This window comes from Entelurus aequoreus, linkage group LG06 (assembly GCF_033978785.1).
Source record: "Entelurus aequoreus isolate RoL-2023_Sb linkage group LG06, RoL_Eaeq_v1.1, whole genome shotgun sequence".
Taxonomy (NCBI): domain Eukaryota; kingdom Metazoa; phylum Chordata; class Actinopteri; order Syngnathiformes; family Syngnathidae; genus Entelurus; species Entelurus aequoreus.
Window position 1 is genome coordinate 27,638,896 of NC_084736.1, and position 12,500 is coordinate 27,651,395.

The 12,500-nt window shown below is 41.5% G+C and overlaps 1 protein-coding gene across 1 annotated transcript in view; it reads left to right on the top strand.

Annotated features, from left to right (window-relative positions):
* The window catches only part of LOC133652725 (alpha-1,6-mannosylglycoprotein 6-beta-N-acetylglucosaminyltransferase B-like), a 651,209-nt gene that overhangs the window by 636,400 nt on the left and 2,309 nt on the right, over nt 1-12,500 (top strand). Inside the window, exons 12-14 of the mRNA XM_062051777.1 lie at nt 1-79; nt 154-300; nt 379-495. The exon at nt 1-79 is cut by the window's left edge and continues 77 nt beyond it. Coding sequence (XP_061907761.1) covers nt 1-79; nt 154-300; nt 379-495 — 343 coding nt within the window. The remainder of the gene's footprint in view (nt 80-153; nt 301-378; nt 496-12,500) is intronic.

Here is a 12,500-nt window from a genome sequence, read left to right on the forward strand (position 1 = left end):
CCCCGAGGTCCCCGCCTTCGTGAAGAACCACGGCCTTCTCCCCCCGCGGGACCTGCAGCAGCTCCTCAGGAAGGCCAAGGTGGATTCTCTGCGGCGTTTCCTCCCCGCCGCGCAAGACGTCTCACTCTGTCCCTTCTCGCTGCCCCTCCCAAGCTCTTTGTCGGCTTCGGCTTCCCGTACGAAGGCCCCGCCCCTTTGGAGGCCATCGCCAACGGCTGCGTGTTCCTGCAGCCCAAGTTCAGCCCCGCCCACAGTTCCCTCAACCACGACTTTTTCCGAGGGAAGCCGACCTCCAGGGAGGTAAAAATGACGCCGACTCGTTTCAAGGAAGCTGGTGAGGTGTCTCCTGAAGTAGGTTTGTGTTTGATCCCCTTGCAGGTGTCCTCGCAGCATCCCTACGCCGAGCAGTACATCGGGAGGCCGAACGTCATCACCATCGACTTCAACAACACCCAGGAGGTTGATGCCGCCATCCAGGACGTCATGAAGACCAACGTATGTTTGCGTTACCCTATTTTACCTTATATAAGACGTGGCCGCTAAATTTTAGAAGAAAACAAGATATTTCCATATATTAGCTGCACCGAACTATAAGGCGCTACTTTTTTCCTACACTTTAAACCCGGCGGCTTATAAAACAGTGCGGCTAATTCATGCTGACGGCCATAACACAGATAGCTTTAAAAAAAACAAGCAAACACACTGAAAAGGTGCTATGGCACCATCTTTTAGACATGTTCGCTCACTGCAGGTGCTTCAGTGTCCACAGTAAAAGTGCCGTTTCATCTTCTCGCCGTCCATAGCGTTTTTACTAGTATGGATTCTTGATCTTTTCAAGCAATGTTTTTAGGTTTGATAATAGAACTAAAACAATTCGTACTCACTAAATCGTCCCATGTGTGATTTCTGTAGGAGTGTTTTCATGCATATTTGTGTATGTAACCAAGCTAACGTCGTTAGCATTAGCTAATATGCTAACACCTTTACGAGTGTCTGCGTTAGTATTTTTAACTTACAATGGCATTCTTTTTGTATTGTTTCAGTTTGAAGTAAATTCAAACAGAATGTATTTAGTGCTTTTAACCGGAAGTAAAAGTGCTGTTTCATCTTTTGGCCGTCCGTAGCATTTCTACTCGTATGGATTCTTCATTCATCTTTTCAGGCAATATTTTTAGGTTTTATAATAAAAGTACAACAATTCGTACTCACTAAAGCACCCCATGTGTGATGTCTGTAGGAGTGTTGTCATGCATATTTGTACTTGCTGTCGTAATGTAACCAAGCTAACGTCGTTAGCATTAGCTAATATGCTAACACGTTTACGAGTGTCTGCGTTAGTATTATTAACTTACAATGACATTCTTTTTGTATTGTTTCAATTTGAAGTAAATTCAAACTGAATGTATTTAGTGCGTTTACCCGGAAGTAAAAGTGCTGTTTCATCTTCTAGCCATCCATGGCGTTTTTACTCGTAAGGATTCTTCATTCATCTTTTCAGGCAATGTTTTAAAGTTTTACAATGGAACTACAACACAACATACTCACTAAAGCGTCCCGTGTGTGAGTGAATTTATTTGCATGCATATTTGCACGTGCTATCGTAATGTAATTAAGCATTAGAATTAGCATTAGCTAATATGCTAACACGTTTACGAGTGTCTGTGTTAGTTTTTTTTAACATACAATGGCATTTTGTTTGTATTGTTTCAGTTGAATGTAAATTCACCAAAATATCACCGTGGAGTTGTTGAGTCTGTTTAGCTGATTGGAGAGCTAGCTTCCGCAGCTAGTGGGTCCATGAAGATGACTTCTGTTTTGTTTGATCAGCCGTTTTACTGCCCTGTTACAGACACTGTTTGAAAACAATTGAGGTATGTAAATAAACATTTACAAAATATTTCAGTGTAAATAACTAATTTCACAACGTATATATGTTATTGTGCAGTGCGACTAATATAAGGAATACAAGTTCTTCTGAAATTTAGTGGGTGCGCTCTATAGTCTGGAAAATAGGGTGTTTGTTGTGAAATTATTTACACAGAAATATTTTGTAAATGTTTATTTACATAACTTAATTGTTTCCAAACGGTGTCTGTAACACGGCAGTAAAACGGCTGATCAAACAAAACGGAAGTCATCATCATGGACCACTACCTGCGGAAGCTAGCTCTCCAATCAGCTAAACAGACTCAATAACTCCACGGTGATGTTTTGGTGAATTTACTGAGCAATTTGTGAAACTGAAAGAACACAAAAAGAATGCCATTGTAAGTTACTACGAACAAAGACATTCGTAAACGTGTTAACATATTAACTAATGGTAACAATGCTAGCTGGATTTTATTACGATAGCACATACAATTGAGCATGACAACACTCCTACAGACATCACACATGGGATGTTTTAGTAAGTAATAAGTTATATTGTAAAATGTACAAACATTGCTTGGCGTGATGAATGAAGAACCCAAACGAGTAGAAACGCTATGGACGACTACAAGACGGAACGCTTCAAAGCTTTAAACAGCAGGAATTTTCAGGGTCTTTGCATGCGTTTAACGACAACTATTTGCATTATGGCCGTCAGCCAAGAAAAATCCATAAGTTAGCCGCACCGTTTTATAAGCCGCAGGGTTCAAAGCGTAGGAAAAAAAGTAGTGTCCTACGGTCTGGAGTTTACGGTATCAATTGTGTCCTTCACAAAGCACATCACACGACCGCAAGCAGGAGACTTGTCCTCTTCTTCATATTTGATCCACTTTTGAAGCGTCAGCCTTTTGACAAAAGCCTTCATCATTAGTCAGTACAGCAAAATGCTTTGCTGGCTGCCTCCCTGCCTTCTGCAATGCTAATTGCTTGACAGCATCTTTGCAAGCTCAGCATCTGAATGGTGGCCACAACCCAGAAGACCGCAGAAAGGTTTCGGTTTGTTACATCCCCAAAGATGTTCCACTGAAGTACATCACATGTTTACAGCTGAGGTTACTTACAGGCAGTGTAAGGGGAAAACGGCGCTGCATACTTTTATCGGTAACAAGTAATGGAATTATTTACTTTCTCGTTCATTACGACGCTGTTATCGATTTGTTTGATGTAACGTGGCACGGTACTTTGTGGGTGGAAGTAAACAAGACGGCGTGAAAAGCGAGTTCAATCCCGGAAGTGACTTTTTACAAATGAAAGCGCCACAATAAAATGAACTTGATGTCAAATAGGAAAAGGCAAAATCACACAGCAAACAAATATTAGAACACTTGTCAAATCTTAAAGAGGAACTGCACTTTTTGGGGGAATTTTGTCTATATTTCACAATCCTTATGAGAGACAAGAGCACATTATTTCTTAATACATTCTAACTCGTAAATAAACATACATAAAAGTCCACTTACAATGGAGCCAGTGGGAGCCGTGGCGTCTATTTCAACCATAAAACACAATAAATAACCACTCAAAAAGCGCCAACAATACTCAATTTACATTTTGTGACCTGAACATTACCAAATATTAGCAATATTGGTATTATAAGCCGTAACGTTAAGGACCTACTTTTAGCGGCACATTGATTCGAGAGAGTTAACTTCCTTATGCTGCTGTGTTGACGTCATCAGCTGGTGAGCTTGTTATTATTATTATTCTATTTATTCTATACTACAGTTTTCAATACCGGTAGGAATTGCCCTTTGTGCGCAAGCCGCCGAACCTCCGATACGTGTGAGCTGAAATAAAATGAACTGAAATGCTTGAAAGTCCAGTGTAAGTGGAGTGTGCAGATCATAGAACGGTTCGAATCGGTTGAGAAATGTGACATATAGAGGTTTGTATATTGCCCATTCATTATCAATGGGGGGAAATTCCTGGTAATTCCGGGTAATTAGGGAATTTTAAGAACCGGCTGAATGTCTAGTGTGAGTGGATGTTGAAGTGGTTCAAATTGGTTGAGAAATATGGGATATAGAGAGATTTGTATATTGCTCATTCATTATCAATGGAGGAAATTCCTGGTAATTCCGGGTAATAAGGGAATTTTCAGAACCGGCTGAATGTCCAGGGTGAGTGGGGTGTGTGGATGGTGGAACGGTTTGAATCAGTTGAGAAATGTGGGATATAGAGAAGTTTGTATATTGCCCATTCATTATCAATGGGGGGAAATTCCTGGTAATTCCGGGTAATCAGGGAATTTTTAGAATTGGCTGAATGTCCAGTGTGAGTGGAGTGTGTGGATGGTGGAACAGTTTAAATCGGTTAAAAATGTGGGATATAGAGAGGTTTGTATATTGCCCATTCATTATTAATGGGGGGAAATTCCTGATAATTCCGGGTAATCAGAAGGGGGAAAAAATCCTGGAATTTTTTTAATTTTCGGGAAAACCGGGAATTTTTTAAAATATTGAGCACAATTGTCCGAGATGATATGAATGGGTTGGTGTTGGGATTTTTGGTATCGGTTGAAAAATGTTGACGTAACAGTTTGAAAGCTCCAAACAGATGAGCACTGTGGCACTAAAACACCTGCAGTGAGCAAACTGGTCCTAAAGATGGCGCCATAGCACGAACAATAACAATGAAAAAAAACTATTCCTAATCTGTAAATTAGCTGCAGTTTTATTAGACGCACGGTTCAAAGTGAAGGAAAAAAGTAGTGGCTTGTAACCCGGAATTTACGGTATTTAAATAAGATATTCTGATTTTCTTCACGTTGCAATGCCATTCTGAGTTAATAATACTAACACAGACACTTTGACAGACGTCGCACAAGTAAGAATTGTTTTAGTTATATTGTAAAACTTACAAACGTCGCTTGGATCCACACAAGTTGAAACGCTACGGACGGTTAGAAGACGGAACGGCACGTGTGCTTCCGGCTCAAAGCTTTAAACAGCCGCACCTGAGAGAATGTGTGATGAATTTAAATCCATAAATTAGCCACACATTTTATCAGACGCATGGTTCAAAGCGAAGGAAAAAAAGTAGTGGCTTGTAACCCGGAATTTACGGTATTCTAATAATATATTTAGATTTTCCCCATGTTGCAATTGGAATAATATATACGAATTTATTGAATACAAATCTTCATTTAAGTAAAATCAATTATTTGCATGGACTTATCATTTCACCAGTTTTAAGTTGTTTTTTATTCCAGCCTTTTCATTTTATTTTTTCAGATCTTTTGTTGCAGGGCAATCATTACAGGCGCTGCAAAATATTGATTCACACCCAAATTGTAATTCTTATTCATTACGACTCTGAATCAATTCAACTTTTTTTTTTTTGTATATATATATTTTTTTAGGCCATCCCTAACCATTGTAGCTTCATATTTACAGGCGAGTGTCAGCATTTCACGGTTATTGACGCCTTTAATTGGCGGCGTATTGATCAATCGACCGCAGGCTCCATAAGACTGTCCTATCTGGTCTTCAGTATGATGAAGCCTGAAGGGTCTGGCCTGTGACGGGGTCAACGCCCTGAGAGTACCACGACCTAAACACTTTGACCTGGGAAGTACAGCAATAACCATAAAATACTGACAAGCATTTTTGCTTTCTGAGTTGGATCTTTCATGAACTTGTTGGCTTTAAACCACATCAGCTGTGGTCTCTTTGCACTCCCGTGGGAAAATATGAGGCTCCTTAGCAAATACGTCACCTTGGGAGCTGTGAGGGAAACAAAACGGGTCCAATGCCCGGATGACCAAAAAAGGAGGGTCCATCGGGTCTTCACTGGGAATGAACGTCCTAATTTCACCTTTCTAATAATTAAAAAGCAAGCATAACGAGACAGTTTGTCATTTGACAATTAAATTACTACTACTAACAATACTACCATATTTTCCAGACTAAAGAGCACACCGCACCCGCTAAAATTTAAAAAATATATAGTTTTCCATATATAAGCCGCAGATATAAACGTTGTGAAATTAGTTATTTACACAGAAATATTCTGTAAATGTTTATTTACATACTTTGTTTCCCAACGGTGTCTGTAACAAGGCAGTAAAACGACGGATCAAACAAAACAGAAGTCATCATCATGGACCCACTAGCTGCGGAAGCCAGCTCTCCAACAGACTCAATAACTCCACGGTGACATTTTTGGTGAATTTACGAAATTGAAACAATACAAAAAGAATGCTATTGTAAGTTAATAAAACTAACACAGACACCCGTAAACGTGTTAGCATATTAGCTAAAGCTAACTGCACTAGCTCGATTAGATAATGATAGCACGTGCAAATATGAATTAAAATAAACTCACTCACACATGGGACGCTTTAATGAGTATAAATTGTTTTAGTTCTATTGTAAAACTTAAAAACATTGCCTGAAAAGATGAATGAAGAATCCATACGAGTAGAACCGCTATGGACGGCTAGAAGATGAAACGGCACTTTTATTTCCGGTTACAGGCACCAAATACATTAAGTTTGGATTTACTTCCATCTGAAACAATATAAATGCCATTGTAAGTTAATAGTACTGATGCAGACACTCGTAAACGTGTTAGCATATAAGCTAATGCTAACGGCGTTAGCTTGGTTACATGACAATAGCACGTACAAATATAATAATACGTACACTGTAAAAATGACAATCATTTTGTGTTAAAATCGTAGTATCTCAGTTGCCAGAACTTTACCGTAAAAAAACAGTAGAACCGTTCTTCGATTTACAGTAATACGCTGTAAAAACTGTAAATTTTACAGTAAAAAAAACTGGCAGTTTAGTCGCTAGAATTTTATTGTAAAATAAAACAACTGTAGTACCTTTTTTTTTTTTTACAGTAATATACTGTAAAAACATAATTTTACGGTAAAAAAAACCCCAAAAAACTGGCAGCTCCGTTCCCAGGATTTTACTGTAAAATTTTTATTTCTATTTAAAGTACTACACCGTAAAGACAACCATAGATTTTACGGTAAAAAAAAAAAAAAAATTCTATTAACAGTACTAAACCTTAAAGACAACAACCGTTGATTTTACAGTAAAAACTTGTAGCTCAGTTGCCAGAATTTTACCGTACCGTTTTTTCAGTTCACAGTAATATGCTGTAAATCCACTGTTCATTTTTACGGTAAAATTCAGGAAACTCAGCTGCCAGTTTTTTACTGTAAAAAAACCCCCAATGGGACTGTTATTTTTGTTTTTTTCAATTTACAGTAATATGCTGTAAAAACCACCGTAAGTAACATTTACAGTAAAAGTGGCTATGCATTTAATTATATATTTTGAATGTAGACTGTAAAAAATTGGATAATTTACAGTAAAAAACTTGCAGCTCAGTTGCTTGAGTTTTACAGTAAAAAAAAATGGTACCATTTTTTCAGTTTACAGTAACCACCTTTAATTTTTACGGTAAAATTCTGGCAACTGAGCTGGCAGATTTTTACCGTAACAAAACAATGGTAACAGATTTATTTTACAGTGTACGTAAAAAAAAAAGGATAATAACCAATTAGCCACGATAAATGAGGGATGACTGTAATTAAAAGTTTACAATATACATACCTTCAAAAACATCAAAGCTTTGATTAACATTAATTTGACATGTCATTGATATGTTGTAGTGGCCGGGTGACAACCATACATGCCAGTGACGTTTGGAAACTTGGTCAGGGCGACCAGTGAGTACTGTAATTTACAGTAGTGGTTGAACTGAGTGTAAAAGTGACTATAGTTTAGAGGGCTCGGATTGTGCTAAAAAAACATATTTAGAACGTCGGAAACAGTTTTTATAATAAGTATTAATAATATTCCCGGGAATTAATTTACCACAGTCAGGCCTGGAACTAATCATCTGTGATAAACGACGGACTATATAATGAAAGTTATGTCAAAAATGGTATTGTGGCATGTATCAGTCAAAGTGGCCCTACTGCCACATAGTGTGTGTCAAAGTGGCCCTACTGCCACATTGTGGGACGGCGTGGCGAAGTTGGTAGAGTGGCCATGCCAGCAATCAGAGGGTTGCTGGTTACTGGGGTTCAATTCCCACCTTCTACCATCCTAGTCATGTCCGTTGTGTCCTTGGGCAAGACACTTCACCCTTGCTCCTGATGGCTGCTGGTTAGCGCCTTGCATGGCAGCTCCCGCCATCAGTGTGAATGTGTGTGTGAATGGGTGAATGTGGAAATACTGTCAAAGCGCTTTGAGTACCTTGAAGGTAGAAAAGCGCTATACAAGTATTACCCATTTATCATTTATCATTTATCATTGTGTGTGTCAAAGTGGCCCTACTGCCACATAATGTGTGTGTCAAAGTGGCCCTACTGCCACATGGTGTGTGTCAAATTGGCCCTACTGCCACATTGTGTGTGTCAAAGTGGCCTTACTGCCACATAGTGTGTGTCAAAGTGGCCCTACTGCCACATAATGTGTGTCAAAGTGGACCTACTGCCACATAGTGTGTGTCAAAGTGGCCCTACTGCCACATTGTGTGTGTCAAAGTAGCCCTACTGCCACATTGTGTGTGTAAAAGTAGCCCTACTGCCACATAATGTGTGTCAAAGTAGCCCTACTGCCGCATAGTGTGTGTCGAAGTGGCACTACTGCCACATTGTGTGTGTCAAAGTGGACCTACTGCCATCTAGTGTGTGTCAAATTGGCCCTACTGCCACATAGTGTGTGTCAAAGTGGCCCTACTGCCACATTGTGTGTGTCAAAGTAGCCCTACTGCCACATAATGTGTGTCAAAGTAGCCCTACTGCCACATAATGTGTGTCAAAGTAGCCCTACTGCCACATAATGTGTGTCAAAGTAGCCCTACTGCCACATAATGTGTGTCAAAGTAGCCCTACTGCCACATAATGTGTGTCAAAGTAGCCCTACTGCCACATAATGTGTGTCAAAGTAGCCCTACTGCCGCATAGTGTGTGTCGAAGTGGCACTATTGCCACATTGTGTGTGTCAAAGTGGACCTACTGCCACATAATGTGTGTGTCAAAGTAGCCCTACTGCCACATAATGTGTGTCAAAGTAGCCCTACTGCCACATAATGTGTGTCAAAGTAGCCCTACTGCCACATAATGTGTGTGTGTCAAAGTAGCCCTACTGCCACATAATGTGTGTCAAAGTAGCCCTACTGCCACATAATGTGTGTGTCAAAGTAGCCCTACTGCCACATATTGTGTGTCAAAGTAGCCCTACTGCCACATAATGTGTGTCAAAGTAGCCCTACTGCCACATAATGTGTGTCAAAGTAGCCCTACTGCCACATAATGTGTGTCAAAGTAGCCCTACTGCCACATAATGTGTGTCAAAGTAGCCCTACTGCCGCATAGTGTGTGTCGAAGTGGCACTACTGCCACATTGTGTGTGTCAAAGTGGACCTACTGCCATCTAGTGTGTGTCAAATTGGCCCTACTGCCACATAGTGTGTGTCAAAGTGGCCCTACTGCCACATTGTGTGTGTCAAAGTAGCCCTACTGCCACATAATGTGTGTCAAAGTAGCCCTACTGCCACATAATGTGTGTCAAAGTAGCCCTACTGCCACATAATGTGTGTCAAAGTAGCCCTACTGCCACATAATGTGTGTCAAAGTAGCCCTACTGCCACATAATGTGTGTCAAAGTAGCCCTACTGCCACATAATGTGTGTCAAAGTAGCCCTACTGCCGCATAGTGTGTGTCGAAGTGGCACTATTGCCACATTGTGTGTGTCAAAGTGGACCTACTGCCACATAATGTGTGTGTCAAAGTAGCCCTACTGCCACATAATGTGTGTCAAAGTAGCCCTACTGCCACATAATGTGTGTCAAAGTAGCCCTACTGCCACATAATGTGTGTGTGTCAAAGTAGCCCTACTGCCACATAATGTGTGTCAAAGTAGCCCTACTGCCACATAATGTGTGTGTCAAAGTAGCCCTACTGCCACATATTGTGTGTCAAAGTAGCCCTACTGCCACATAATGTGTGTCAAAGTAGCCCTACTGCCACATAATGTGTGTCAAAGTAGCCCTACTGCCACATAATGTGTGTCAAAGTAGCCCTACTGCCACATAATGTGTGTCAAAGTAGCCCTACTGCCACATAATGTGTGTCAAAGTAGCCCTACTGCCACATAATGTGTGTGTCAAAGTAGCCCTACTGCCACATAATGTGTGTCAAAGTAGCCCTACTACCACATTGTGTGTGTCGAAGTAGCCCTACTGCCACATAATGTGTGTCAAAGTAGCCCTACTGCCGCATAGTGTGTCGAAGTGGCACTACTGCCACATTGTGTGTGTCAAAGTGGACCTACTGCCACATAATGTGTGTGTCAAAGTAGCCCTACTGCCACATAATGTGTGTCAAAGTAGCCCTACTGCCACATAATGTGTGTCAAAGTAGCCCTACTGCCACATAATGTGTGTCAAAGTAGCCCTACTGCCGCATAGTGTGTATCGAAGTGGCACTACTGCCACATTGTGTGTGTCAAAGTGGACCTACTGCCATCTAGTGTGTGTCAAAGTGGACCTACTGCCATCTAGTGTGTGTCAGAGTAGCCCTACTGCCACATAATGTGTGTCAAAGTAGCCCTACTGCCACATAATGTATGTCAAAGTAGCCCTACTGCCACATAATGTGTGTCAAAGTAGCCCTACTGCCACATAATGTGTGTCAAAGTAGCCCTACTGCCACATAATGTGTGTCAAAGTAGCCCTACTGCCACATAATGTGTGTCAAAGTAGCCCTACTGCCGCATAGTGTGTGTCGAAGTGGCACTACTGCCACATTGTGTGTGTCAAAGTGGACCTACTGCCATCTAGTGTGTGTCAAATTGGCCCTACTGCCACATAGTGTGTGTCAAAGTGGCCCTACTGCCACATTGTGTGTGTCAAAGTAGCCCTACTGCCACATAATGTGTGTCAAAGTAGCCCTACTGCCACATAATGTGTGTGTCAAAGTAGCCCTACTGCCACATAATGTGTGTCAAAGTAGCCCTACTGCCACATAATGTGTGTCAAAGTAGCCCTACTGCCACATTGTGTGTGTCGAAGTAGCCCTACTGCCACATAATGTGTGTCAAAGTAGCCCTACTGCCACATAAAGTGTGTGTCAAAGTAGCCCTACTGCCACATAATGTGTGTCAAAGTAGCCCTACTGCCACATAATGTGTGTCAAAGTAGCCCTACTGCCACATAATGTGTGTCAAAGTAGCCCTACTGCCACATAATGTGTGTCAAAGTAGCCCTACTGCCACATAATGTGTGTCAAAGTAGCCCTACTGCCACATAATGTGTGTCAAAGTAGCCCTACTGCCGCATAGTGTGTGTCGAAGTGGCCCTACTGCCACATAATGTGTGTCAAAGTGGCCCTACTGCCACATAATGTGTGTCAAAGTGGCCCTACTGCCACATAATGTGTGTCAAAGTGGCACTACTGCCACATTGTGTGTGTCAAAGTGGACCTACTGCCATCTAGTGTGTGTCAAAATGCCCTACTGCCACATAGTGTGTGTCAAAGTGGCCCCTACTGCCACATTGTGTGTGTCAAAGTAGCCCTACTGCCACATAATGTGTGTCAAAGTAGCCCTACTGCCACATAATGTGTGTCAAAGTAGCCCTACTGCCACATAATGTGTGTCAAAGTAGCCCTACTGCCACATAATGTGTGTCAAAGTAGCCCTACTGCCACATAATGTGTGTGTCAAAGTAGCCCTACTGCCACATAATGTGTGTCAAAGTAGCCCTACTGCCACATAATGTGTGTCAAAGTAGCCCTACTGCCACATAATGTGTGTCAAAGTAGCCCTACTGCCACATAATGTGTGTCAAAGTAGCCCTACTGCCACATAATGTGTGTCAAAGTAGCCCTACTGCCACATAATGTGTGTGTCAAAGTAGCCCTACTGCCACATAATGTGTGTCAAAGTAGCCCTACTGCCACATAATGTGTGTCAAAGTAGCCCTACTGCCACATAATGTGTGTCAAAGTAGCCCTACTGCCACATTGTGTGTGTCGAAGTAGCCCTACTGCCACATAATGTGTGTCAAAGTAGCCCTACTGCCACATAAAGTGTGTGTCAAAGTAGCCCTACTGCCACATAATGTGTGTCAAAGTAGCCCTACTGCCACATAATGTGTGTCAAAGTAGCCCTACTGCCACATAATGTGTGTCAAAGTAGCCCTACTGCCACATAATGTGTGTCAAAGTAGCCCTACTGCCACATAATGTGTGTCAAAGTAGCCCTACTGCCGCATAGTGTGTGTCGAAGTGGCCCTACTGCCACATAATGTGTGTCAAAGTGGCCCTACTGCCACATAATGTGTGTCAAAGTGGCCCTACTGCCACATAATGTGTGTCAAAGTGGCACTACTGCCACATTGTGTGTGTCAAAGTGGACCTACTGCCATCTAGTGTGTGTCAAAATGGCCCTACTGCCACATAGTGTGTGTCAAAGTGGCCCTACTGCCACATTGTGTGTGTCAAAGTAGCCCTACTGCCACATAATGTGTGTCAAAGTAGCCCTACTGCCACATAATGTGTGTCAAAGTAGCCCTACTGCCACATAATGTGTGTCAA